This window comes from Capricornis sumatraensis, chromosome 2 (genome assembly GCF_032405125.1).
Source record: "Capricornis sumatraensis isolate serow.1 chromosome 2, serow.2, whole genome shotgun sequence".
Taxonomy (NCBI): domain Eukaryota; kingdom Metazoa; phylum Chordata; class Mammalia; order Artiodactyla; family Bovidae; genus Capricornis; species Capricornis sumatraensis.
Genome location: NC_091070.1, coordinates 42,362,282 through 42,375,396, shown reverse-complemented (window position 1 = coordinate 42,375,396; position 13,115 = coordinate 42,362,282). Strand labels below are relative to the sequence as shown.

The following is a 13,115-nucleotide window of genomic DNA, read 5'->3' as shown; positions in this document are numbered from 1 at the left end:
TTCGGTCGAAGGAAATGGCAACCCACTCCAGTGTTCTTGCCTGGAGAATCCCAGGGATGGGGGAGCCTGGTGGGCCGCCATCTATGGGGTCGCACAGAGTCGGACACGACTGAAACAACGCAGCAACAGCAGCAAGTTCTTTTTCTATCCTATAAATAATCTCTCTTACAAATCTTAGCTACTTATATCAACAAAAGATCTCGTTAAACCCCAGACTTTCTCTTCATGACTCAATATTTATTAGACTGAATGAGTCAAATGTAAGCATACTGCTTTTAAATGACATCTCTGCCATTCTTTGGTCCATCTAAGTGAGTATCAGTAAGTTCAAACCAAAGCCATCTAACACTTGACATCTTGGGAGTTCAAAATTCAGAGTCAGATAGCATCCAAAATCAGACCCAGATTTCTCCACTCAGAGGAGTTCTGTTTGTCTGTTTTACAACTACATAAAGCATATTGATGCTTTGTGAATCCTCCATGGCTAGGTCCCCTGTGTTCAATTCTATAGCAGAGGCAGAAACAATAGAGTGAATTGGAAGTATCTGACATAGCTAAGGCATCCATCATGAAATCACGGCTTCAATCAGAAACTGCTGTCTTTAGTACACAGAGTAAATTTCAGGAATTTTGTGAATAAGCTCATTTTGAGAGTGGCATTAACATGTTTTCCTCTCTAAGCATGAGTAATTTCTGCAGGAGTACAGAGATGTTGTACGTTTGAATTCAAATCTTTATCTTCACAGTTAAATCATACATTGGATGAGCATAAGATTCTTGAATCAGAGTGTTTTAGGAGTTCTGTAAATGATTTTCCACTACATCTCTGTTCCAGTGTAACAGCTTGCTAATAGGTTGATTCTCTTTCCTTTGTAAATAGTATCTTTTCTGTCTAGAAGCTATGTTTTTTATCCTTGGACTTCACAAATGTTACCAGAATGTAACTTCATTCATTGATTTGCCTATAATTTAGAGTACCCTCTCAATCTGAAAATCTTTGCTGCTATCACAGAGCAGGTTCGTCATTTCTTTGATTGCTACTTTTTCTCTTTCTAGGATGCCATTATTTGAATGTTGGGCCCATGGATTGGACATCTACGGATTTACCATCCATGTCTCATATCGTTTTTGCACATGGTTTCCATTTCTTAAGAGTTTTTGCCCTTTTATGAGATATTTCCATTTGTTTTTACAGAATATTCAGTTCTAATCAGTAACTCTTCTTATTTGGTTTCTCTATTGAATTTTTAAATTCAGAAATGACACTTTTTTCTTCCAGAATTTTTTTCTATTATCTAATTGCTTCTCCTTAAGAGTTCTCATTACTTTTTAAAATTAATAGTGCTTGTCTGTGTTTTCCAGTGTAGGGACTACCTCCCCCCCCACCCCGCCAAGTCTAGTCCTCTTAAATTGGTTGTGATTTTTCTTTGCCTACTCATACCTACACAGGTCAAACTATTGGTGTCTTTTAATGGTGATGAACTGACAGATGGCGAAAGTTAGAGCTGGAGATTTTGGTCAGCTTTCTTGAGGAATGAGTAGGGAGACCAGCAAGTCTTTCTTTGCTGAGGTATGGAAGGCAAGGCTCTCTGTTCTCAAGCCTCTTGAGGAAAGAAAAGGCTGTCCCTTTGGCACCCCTGCAGTTTCATCAAGGCTGCTAACATTCTTTTTATGGGGCATCACCTTAAAGGACAGTAACTTCGTGTGGGAAGGGGAAGTATGCCTCTATATGCATAAGAGCCTATTTACTGTGTAGGTGGAGCCCCGCTGGGCAGGCAGGAAATCCGTGGTCTTTCTGAGACTCTGCTAGAAATCTAAACTTTCATTTGGACCATTTGGAGGAACCTCTGAGATACAAATAAAGATGCTAGATCCTACTTTAAAAAATTATTTAGAAAAACTGGAATAAAACTGCTTTACAATGTTGTATTACTTTCTGCTGTACAATAATGTAAATCAGCTCTGTGTATACATATTCCCTCCCTCGTGAGCCTCCCTCTCACCCCGCAAGGTCATCACAGAGCACCGAGCTGACTGAGCTCCCCGTGCTATACGGCAGGTCCCCACTAGCTACCTATTTTATCCATGGTGCAGTGTTAATACATAGCAATGTTACTCTGCATTCACCCCACCCTCTCCTCCCCCTGCATCCACGTGTCCATTCTGTCTGCATCTCTGTCCCTGTCCTGCAAGTAGGTTCATCAGTACCATTTTTCTAGATTCCACGTGTATAAGTTAATATATGGTCTTTGTTTTTCTGACTCATTTCACTCTGTATGGCAGACTCTAGGTACATCCACATCACTACAAATGACCCAGTTTCACAGAACCTACGTTTTTTGTCTCTGAGGACTGAAGTGTTCATATTCACTAGTGGCTTCCTTAGTTTCCCCATATCAGATCACTCTTTTTCAGCTGTGCTGCCCTAACAAGTTATTGGATGGGAGAAAGGCTTGTGAACATGCTCCCAGATCACCATGAAGCCCAACTTCTGATGCCAAAAGTGGATTAAGGATTTTAGTTATTATTTGAATAATTTAACAGAAATGGTAATCAAAATGAATTAGAATATTGATATAAAACAGACTATACCTGTGTCAAAATGGTCAAATGAAAATCTATGTACAGATCTTAAAATGTTGCACTTTCTCACTATGAAAAAGTTCTCCAACAGACAAATTTAGAGAGCAATTTGGAAAGTAGCATTGAAATTAGAAGCCACTCTGCTTTATTTCTCATTTAAAAGTTTAACATTTTATTTCCTGATTTTCACTCAATATTGTTAGATATAATGGCTGGCAGATACAAGTCCTAAGGTCAGTTGTCTACCAGAAATGTCACATCAGTCCCCTGTGTTGTGCAGAAAGTGGTAGAGCCTGTGGTTGGCTGGTAACTAGACAGGTACAATTGTCTTTTCACAAAAGTGTCCTGAGGAGACATTACTCAGTAAAATGATGCTCTTTTCATCCTTAACAGTCTCCCCTTTGCATTTGACTTTATTTACAGATAGCCTTGGATACCAGCTATTGGACTGTCATTAACCACGTTTTCATCTGGGGCAGCATAGCCACTTATTTCTCCATTTTATTTACAATGCACAGTAATGGCATCTTTGGCATCTTCCCAAACCAGTTTCCATTTGTTGGTAAGTGAGTCATATTATTTGCTGGGGCCTCATGTCATTTGTCTTTGTGATGTATCTTCATTTTGGTGGGACTAGGAATGACCAGTAATTCTGTCTCTAGGGATTGACTGAACCAGACAGCTGGAGGCTTACAGTTTCCTAACAGTGCAGATGCAAGAGACTGTCCCTTTTCAAATAAGAGGCATAGCACATATATATCAGAGATGCCTGAAAACCATGTAGTTCAGGTATATGATAGAAGGAAGAGAAAGAAATGCCAGGCTCTCCCTTTTATGCCACATTATAACCAGCATTTATGCCAAAGTTCACCTGTGGAACTTATTTTCATTTAGAAAAGAAGTGTATAATTTGTGTGTGTAAGTGGGCTTCCCTGGTGGTTCAGAGGGCAAAGCATCTGCCTGTGATGCAGGAGACCCAGGTTCGATCCCTGGGTGGGGAAGATCCCCTGGAGAAGGAAATGGCAACCCACTCCAGTACTCTTGCCCAGAAACTCTCATGGACAGAGAAGCGTGGTGGGCTATAGTCCATGGGGTCACATGTCTGACTGTTTGCAACCCTATGGACTTTAGCCCACTGGGCTCCTCTGTCTATGGGATTCTCTGGGGAAGAATACTGAAATGGGTTGCCATGGCCTCCTCCAGGGGACATTCCTGACCCAGGGATCAAACCCGCATTTCTTATGTCTCCTTCATTGGCAGGTGGATAGTGGCTCAGATGGTAAAGAATCTGCCTGTAGTGCAGAAGACCTAGTCAATCTCTGGATTGTGAAGATCCCCTGGAGAAGGGAATGGCTACCCACTCCAGTATTCTTGCCTAGAGAATTCCATGGACAGAGGAGCCTGGTGGGTTACAGAGCTGGACAGACTGAGCAACTAACACTTTCTTCACTACTAGTGCCACCTGGGAAGCCCAATGTATAATTTAGTCTTTTAAAAATTGCTGGACAGTAGGCTGTAAGTGGCACAAAGTGTAGGCTCTGTTGCCAGACAGCCAGTGTTCTCTGTCACTTATAAGATGTGTGACCTTAGGCAAGTTTCTTTTCCTTTTTATACCTTAATGTCTTCAATTCTAAACTTGGGGATATTAATAGTTCCTACTTTTACAGGGAATTTGTGAGGGTTAAGTGAGATAATGCATATAAAATTCTTAGCATGCAGCTTGGTACATAGTACTTTATCAATAAATGTTAACCAGGATAATGATGATTAAAGCAAATGTGACTTGATTACTAGTTGGGGACATTGCAAGCGATTTGAACAGCAGGTGGGTAGCAAAAAAACCTCCTAAAATCCCTTGATTCCCTGATATTGTGAGTCTACCAAGAGTATATGTCTGGTCTACCTTGGGAGTATACTGTCCTTGCCCCCCATATTTCAAAACGATTCCCAGCAAAGGCTACTGAGCTTTACACAGTGGGGCTATTAATAGACTTTTTAAAGAAGTTTTAAAATCTCTAGCGTGTATGAAATAAGCTGGTAACAGAGATGTCTCTGAGTTCATCCTGGAAATGTGGAAAAGAGAGGCACAGTGACAACCTTCTTGAGTTTGATTAGGTAAGGCTGAGATCTGCATCCATTAGTTGGGAAACTGAGTCTAGAAAAACAATTATTAGAAGACTGATTCATAGAGAAAGCAAAATAAGAGCAACTATCAGGTTATACATTTGAGATTAATTCCATTACATTAATTCCATTGAGACTGTAATTCCATTTAAATGCATATATACATTTAAGAGTATTATATTCAATTTTTTGTTTGCTTTGTGTACCTGGAAATATTTAAATTGTACCACTTTTACTTAATATAAACTGTTAATCCTTTGTCCACCAAAAGGTTCCAACCATGTAGAAACATGGTTGTGAATAAGCATATTGGGGAGTGGGGAGAGACATTTAAGTTTTTCCTTTTCTTTTCTCTTTGGTGCCAAATCTGAAAGTTCAGTGTGTTGACCAGAAGACTTCCAGTCCTAAGAGAGCATTCACACATGCATAATGAGACTGGAATGCTTCAACTGGAGAAAGTAGTCTGTGTGGTGACCACTCTCTCCAGCTAAGCACATGCCATTCCAGGAATTAATTACTGAGTTCCAATGAGACTTTTCAAAAGTTAGATCAACACTGGGGTTTAAGAAATTTTTTTTTTTCTTAGTAGCCAGCAGCAAACAGGAGTGTGGTTTTAAAGTGATGGTTTTTTTTTTTCTAGTCATGGCTACAGGTACTGAGCTTCAAGATGCTCAGAGACATTTAATTTATGGAGTTGTTCATTTCTGCCCAGGCAGTTGGAATCGAGCAGTCTTTGGTAGGCAGTGTCTATCCTACAAAGGAAATACAGACATTCCAATAAGTAGCCAAGCCCTCACACCTAAAACCCATTCAAACAGTGGTAATGCTATAGGATTGGGAGGAATAATTGGAGGTATCATGTCCCTAGAAAACCAACAAAAGGAACAAAAGCTCATTTTGGAAATATAAGTACAGTTGACATCTTCTGTATAATTTGTCTGTCTGCCTCACTGACCCCTATTGCTTTGTTTAGACAAACAGCCCAGGATACGAGGTATGAATATAAAATAAAAACACTGGCTCCAGGCTTGGGAAGGACTTTCACTATTCTCTAGAGCTAGTATATTGAATGACTGCACCAGTGGTTTCCCAGTGTGGAGAATGCTGTTTTCACAAACCCAGGAGCATCTCTGCTCACCTTGGGACCTTGAGGACTTCCTATCCATGGGAACATAAGAGAGATCAGCATGTCCACTCGAGGCTGTTGCCTGGATTTAAAAGGTTGATCCTGTCATAGAAAGAGCTTACTTTTATGACATAGCCAGTGGAAAAGACCATCATTTGCGATTGTACCTACATCTAGAACATCTACTGTGTCATTTGATATGATAGTTTTGTTTAAGGGTAAATGTGACCTTAATGACTGCTTTGTGGTTGAGGCATCCTGAAACTGGATGAGAGAATGCTGCTCTTCGGTGAAGGTGGACTGAACCTGGATCAGACAGTGCCTGTCTCTGGCTATCAGTCTCCTCGTGATCAAGCCATGAAGCAGTTCCCAAGGGTGATCTCACCATTGTTCTTAGCACCACTGAACATACTGTATGCTGGGGGAAAATACCCAGTGTTCTCTCTAGGAAATCCAAACAATCAATTCAGTAATTCAGTCCGATTTATAACCACAGTGTTTATTTGTCTTTAATAATAGGAAATGCACGACATTCCTTGACCCAGAAGTGCATCTGGCTTGTTATTCTCTTAACAACAGTGGCTTCAGTTATGCCTGTGGTGGCATTCAGATTTTTGAAGGTGGATTTATTCCCAACTCTGAGTGATCAGGTATGTTGCAGCACTGATGGATACTTGAGGGGTTGATTCTTTGCTCTTGGAATCATGTCCTCTGCCTGACAAGAAGCCCAGGGAAGAGCTAATGAAGTTCTCATCAGCAAACACCGACAGGTAGGTGCACAGCATCACGTTGCTGTGGCTGGAACTGCCCACATCTGAATGTACTAGCACTGGGAGTGTCTACACTAAGTGTGGGTGAGGAGTCATAAATGACAAGTTAAGCTGTGTATTCTTTTATATTGGCACATAGTTGATTACAGGGTAGTTTCAGGTATACAGCAAGGTGATTCAGTTATATACATGCATCTATTCTTTTTCAAATTCATTTCCCATTTAGGTTACTTAAGAATATTGAGAAGCATTCCCTGTGCTACACAAGTCCTTGTTGGTTATCTATTTTAAATATAGCAGTGTATACATGTCCATTCCAAACTCCCAGTCTATCCTTCCCTTCCATTCTTCCGCCCAACCCCTAACTTAACCCAAACCCCAACCATAGACTTCCCTTTCTGAAGCACCTGCAGCATCCACAATAAAGCAAACTGCACACTTAACGATCCAATACAATAAACAATTCAAACATTGATATAGATTCATGCACCAAATAACAGGAATAGGAAGTCAACATCACATTTAAAACACTTTGTACCACTAACATATTCCTCTACACCACAAATCCACATCGTCACAGTTAAAACAATGAATAGATTGTTAATTTTAAAAAAGCACTCTAATAGCAGTAATTTTGATAAGTATAAAGACATAGTTATAGCTGTGGTGCTAGTGGTAAAGAACCTGCCTGCCAGTGCCAGTGCCAGTGCAGGAGATGTAAGTGACTTGGGTGCAGTCCCTGGGTGGGGGAGATCCTCTGGAGAAGGAAATGGCAGCCCACTTCAGTATTCTTGCCTGGGAACATCCCATGGACCAAAGAGCCTGGCAGGCTGCAGTCATGGGGTTGCAAAGAGTTGGACATGACTGAAACAATTTAGCATGCACGTAAATGTAAAGCATAACTTCAGCTAGTTATCAAATATACAAATTTACAATACAAAATATTACTACACAAAATCTTTTTAGTTTTATAAACTACCAATGAATAACCTCAAAAGGAATTTAAGGAGAGTTCCATTTTAAACAATGTCAACATAATTAGAGAATGAGCTTAAAGCTATTGTTAAATATTCTAAGTCTGTGAGTCTGTTTGTAAATAAGTTCATTTGCATCATTTTTTAAGATTCTTCATATAGTGATATCATATTTGTCTTTCTCTAACTTCACTTAGTATGATAATCTCTAGATTCCATCCATGTTGCTGCAAATGGCATTATTTAATTCTTTTTAATGACTAATATTTCATTGTATAAATATACCATATCTTCTCTATCCATTCATCTGTTGATGGATATTTAGGTTGCTTCCATGTCTTAGCTACTATAAATAGCAGTACAGTGAACACTGGGATGCATGAACATTTCAAATATGGTTTTCTCTAGATATAGGCCCAGGGAGTGGAATTGCTCTATTTTTAGTTTCTTAAGGAATATCCATACATTCTCCATGGTGGCTGTCTCACTGCTTGTGAATGACATGATACCATACACAGAAAATCCTAAAGATGCTACCAGAGAAGTAGTAAAGCTCATCACTGAATTTGGTAAAGTTGCAAGATACAAAATTCATACACAGAAATCTGTGTATAAATAACAACACTAACAAAAGATAATAAAGAGAAATTAAAGAAATGATCCATTTACTATTACATCAAAAAGAACAAAATACCTAGGAATCAGCCTACCTAATAAGGCAAAAGAACTGTACTCTGAAAACTATAAGATGCGGATGAAAGAAACCAAAGATGACAAGTTCAGATGGAAATAGAGACCATGTTCTTGGATCGAAAGAATCAATATTATCAAAATGACTACTACTTAAGGCAATTACAGATGCAATACAATCTTTATCAAATTGCCAATGGTATTTTTCACAGAACTAGAACAACAACAAAAAAATGTTAAAATGTTTGTGAAGACACAATCAACCTTGAATAGCCAAAGCAGTCTTCAGAAAGAAAAATGGAGGAATCAAGCTCCCTGACTTCAGACTACATTATAAAGTACAATGTAGTGCTTTATAATGGGCACAAAAACAAAAATAGAGCTCAGCTGAACAGGATAGAAAGCCCACAAGTAAACTTACATACCTACGGTCAAATTTGTAGCAAAGGATGCAAGAATGTACAATGGAAGAAAGACAATCTCTTCAATAAATGGTGCTGGGAAAATGGGACAGCTACATGTAAAAAAAAAAAAAAAAGAACATTCTTTAACACCATACACAAAAATAAAATGGATTAAAGATCCAAATGTAAGACCAGATATCATACAATTCTTAGAGGAAAACATAGGCAGAATGTTTTGCCTTTGACATAAGTTGCAGCAATATCTTTTTTTGGTTTGTCTCCTAGAGTAATGGGAATAAAACAAAAGTAAACAAATGGGATCTAATTTTGGCACAGCAAAGGAAACCATAAACAAAATGAAGAGACAACCCACAGAATGGGAGAAAAGAATTGCAAATGATGCTACTGATAAGGGATTAGTCTCCAAAATTTACAAATAGCTCATGGGACTCAATATAAAAAAAAACCCACCCAAAAACTGGGCAGAAGACCTAAATAAACATTTCTCCAAAGAAGGCATACAGATGGCCAAAAGGCACATGAAAATATGCTCAACATCACTCAGTATTAGGGAAATGCAAATCAAAACTACAACAAAGTATCATTTGACTCCAGTCAGTGGGACCATTGTCAAAAAGTCTACAAACAATAAATGCTAGAGAGGGTGTGGAGAAAAGGGAACCCTCATGCACTATTAGTAGGAATGTAAATTGGTGCAGCCACTATGGAGAAGAGCATGGCAGTTCCTTAAGAAACTAAACATAGAGCAACCATGTAACCCCTGACAGCATTTTGGACGTTTGCTCCCAAGGCAAAGGGAAGATTGATGGAAATTTACTGACATGGGAAAGTAAAGAGTAGTAAAAGAGAGACAAATACGGTATGAGGTGAAGGGGCTCTAAATATCTGCAGAAATGTATTAATAGTAACAGATTATTAAACACAAGGGGGAGGTGATGTTCATAATAGCTGGGTTGAAAAGTAGAGGTAGAGGAAAAAACAGAAAGAATAGATTCTAGCAATACCTAAGCCAAGGGATTAACAGAACATATTTCAGTATTTCATGGGAAGAGGAGCATAAGCAACACAACGTCGTTAGATCTGGACCCAGAGAGGAAGAGGAAAGGAGAAAGAGGGGACACAGTTGTAGCCACGTCATGAGAAGGGGGAAATACTGATGAGATGAGTGACCAGGCTGGTGATGTTGAGAAGAACTGAGGTAGAAATTCCCTTATCATGAAATCCTTCCTGGTCTGGGGCCAAAGTGCCAAGAGATTCCTTCTGAAATGACTCACTCATTCCCCTCTAAGGTTTGCCCTTTCCCTTTGGCCCTGTGAGCTCATTCTGATGTAAATCCAGACAATGCTGGATGAGCTGAAGGAAGATGATGCTCATTCCTTCCTATGTTTATGCACACCATGATTTTCTGCTTGATGGCTTTCTCTTGACATGAAAGTCAGAATCTAAGCCATCAGTCAACTCATCTAGAGAACAAGGTGCTAAGCATCAAACCTTGGATCTTTTCTCTCCTCAGCATTACAGGGTAATGAGATGCTACAAACCCACTCAAACAATGCTGAGCTCTTCAAAAGGTCACCAGAAAACCCACAAGGAATCAAAACCATGACAAATCTCATGGTACTCGGACCTGTCACAAGAGTTTGAAATTTATGACTCTCATTTTCTAAATTTTTTTAGTCCATCACCACTGACTTTTTGGAGCCAGAGAACCTCTACAAGAGAAAGTAAAGGCTTACTTGGGGGAAATGGGACTGTAAATTGTTATACTGAGTTTGGGTGGTGCAAGTTAGAAAATCATTATGTGCAAAATATGTTCCTGTTCATTTAAGATGGATGTATGAGATGGAGACAATTCTGAAATTTGTCTTAACACTTTTTGTTTGCTTAATAGTCTCTTGGTAGAAATAAAAACTGACCAGTATCCAGTTTTCCTGGCTTTTAGGTGAAAAACTTGCTTTTGCAGTGAAGTTGAGCACTTGGTTATTACTGATGTTGTTTTTACGGAAAAAGGCTTTTACCTCAGGAAGTGGCCCACTATGTGGAGTCTGTCATTTGGATGCTCCGTCTCACCCTGGGTCTCCTTTGTCTCCAGATCCGCCAGTGGCAGAAGGCTCAAAAGAAGGCAAGGCCCCTGCGTACCCGAAAGCCTCAGACTCGGAGATCAAGCTCGCGAAGATCTGGATATGCTTTTGCTCACCAAGAGGGCTACGGCGAGCTTATCACATCTGGAAAAAACATGCGAGCTAAAAATCCACCCCCAACGTCAGGGTTGGAAAAGACACTGTATAATAGCACTAGCTGGATTGAAAATTTATGTAAGAAAACCACAGACACAGTGAGCAGCTTTAGCCAGGATAAAACAGTGAAACTGTGAGTCAAGATGAATTTGAACCACACAGTTATCTTTTCACTTCGGCTGGAGCTGAAATCAGCTGGCTCCAGGGTTTGGGGTCAGGGGCTAGGCTGGAGTAGATGGCCTCACTTATCCTAAACCTGTGGCAAACAGCAGCCAGTGCCCATTGATCGGATAGAAATGCACTCTACTGACAACCAGGCCAGAGGGCACTGCCTAATTGATGAGTTGGTGGACAAAACTCTCAAAATACTAGCGAAGATTTTTATCAACCTAGATACCAATCAATCTGTACTTTAGAATCTCATTTATGGAGAAACACTTGTAAATCTGCATATACAGAGAATGGATCTTCAGCTGGATAAAAGGGTACATTCACAAGGTATATATCTCAGCTGTGAAAAGCATCCTTGTGACACATTAACAGCTATTTCCAAGATGCATGTTTAAGATTTTAGAGGTACACATTGTACACAAAGGTGCTTTCAGACTTACAGCAGCTTGTTACTCTCCAGTCTTGATCTCTACCTGTGTGTTCAGTCAGAACAACAGATCCCCTTCATGCCTAAAGAGAAGAAAAACATGCTGGTATTCCACATTTTTCTACTAGTTTGGAGACAAAGTACACTGAGCATCTTTACAGTGGGTAGGCTAACAACTTGCTCAAATTTATTCAAGAAATTCTCAGGGACATGTTCATGAAATGTCAAAGAGAGACTCTAGATAGAAAGTATTCTAAGTACTTGTCAATGACTTTTTATAACAAACTCAGTAGTTATTTACTCTGTGTCATCCATAACTATTGATGGGCTCGGGAAAGCACTGCAATTTCACTTTGATGATAGTATTTCATGTAATTAATGTATCTGCAAATACTTTTGATATTTCCAATTTTGAAAAGTTCAGATTTGAAACCAAACAAATAATCTCTTTAATTGCTATTTAAGTATGCAGGTTTAGGTTGTTCACCTGTCATACTTACAATTCTAACATATGTGTTGAGTTTCTGGAGATGTGCCAGCCCAAATTTCAGTCCACGTGTGAGTCACCAGTGCAGTATCTGTAAAAACAATTCACGCATATTCATGTTCAAACTCCAGTTCTGTTACTTACCTTTGTAACCTCTGGCAGGTAATGTGCTGCCTCGGGGACTCAGTTTCTTCCTCTGTAAAATGGGGATATTCTACCTACCTCGTGTGGTTGTTTGAGGGTTGTCAAAGCACAAATTCTTAAATCATTAAAAACAATTCTCAGTGAATAGATGATTAGTTAAGTGCCATTTAACTAATCATCAGAATAACAGAGTTTGAAAAGAGCAAATGTGAAGAACTGGAACTTAAGTAATCAGTGGGAAAGGCCTTGATGAAATGACACTGTAAGAGCCTTACTTTGGTTAGTATCCTAAAGGTAAATAACCTTGGAGGTATTTTTATATAACTTTAACCATGAAGGTAAATTTCTCTATAAGAAAACAAAAATCATCATGTTTTATCAATTTTATACAAATCAGTTTCCAACTTTATAGAATATTTAGTCTGGTCTTTATTGAATTATTAAAGTTATATTTCTGGAGAGAGTCAGATGGCCCTTGGGTGAGCTTGATGGATAACAGGCTAGCAAGATACTAATGGATCACACAATCCTTTTTTTTTTTTTTTTTTTGCTTTAATTTCCACGTCTGGGATAATGTTTCCTGAATGGGGTCAAATGAGATACGTATAAAAAAGCCTAATGCAGTGCTTTAATCATAGTTAATGCTTATAGATTTACCTTTTTCTCCTACATGCCTGCGTAGATTTATCCAGATGTTAGTTTTTAGTGTCTAATTTGTCATTAGTTTCACTGTGTTTGCTTGCTTTTTGTAACATTTTTGAAAGATTTGAAAACTCTCAGTAAATATTTTGGCACTGTTGGTGTTTGATGTGTTGTTTCTTTATTGGAAACTCATTGGGAAAGTTTTTGTTACATTGATCAACTAATTGTGTTTTCTCTCTTAGGTAAAGTGTACTCATTCTTAGGATCAGAGTCAAGAACAAAATGAACCAGTTCAACCTATGTTTAAGGGATGGG

The 13,115-nt window shown here is 39.0% G+C and overlaps 1 protein-coding gene and 1 non-coding gene across 2 annotated transcripts in view; both read left to right on the top strand.

The window, feature by feature from the left end:
• ATP8B4 (ATPase phospholipid transporting 8B4 (putative)) overlaps positions 1-11,066 on the top strand; it is a 200,755-nt gene extending 189,689 nt beyond the window's left edge. The window contains exons 24-26 of the mRNA XM_068992364.1: positions 3,007-3,145; positions 6,353-6,483; positions 10,785-11,066. Coding sequence (XP_068848465.1) covers positions 3,007-3,145; positions 6,353-6,483; positions 10,785-11,066 — 552 coding nt within the window. The remainder of the gene's footprint in view (positions 1-3,006; positions 3,146-6,352; positions 6,484-10,784) is intronic.
• Positions 3,513-3,584, top strand: TRNAH-GUG (transfer RNA histidin (anticodon GUG)). The gene has a single exon. It is a non-coding gene; the product is annotated as a tRNA-His (tRNA).
• Positions 11,067-13,115: the final 2,049 nt, after the last annotated feature.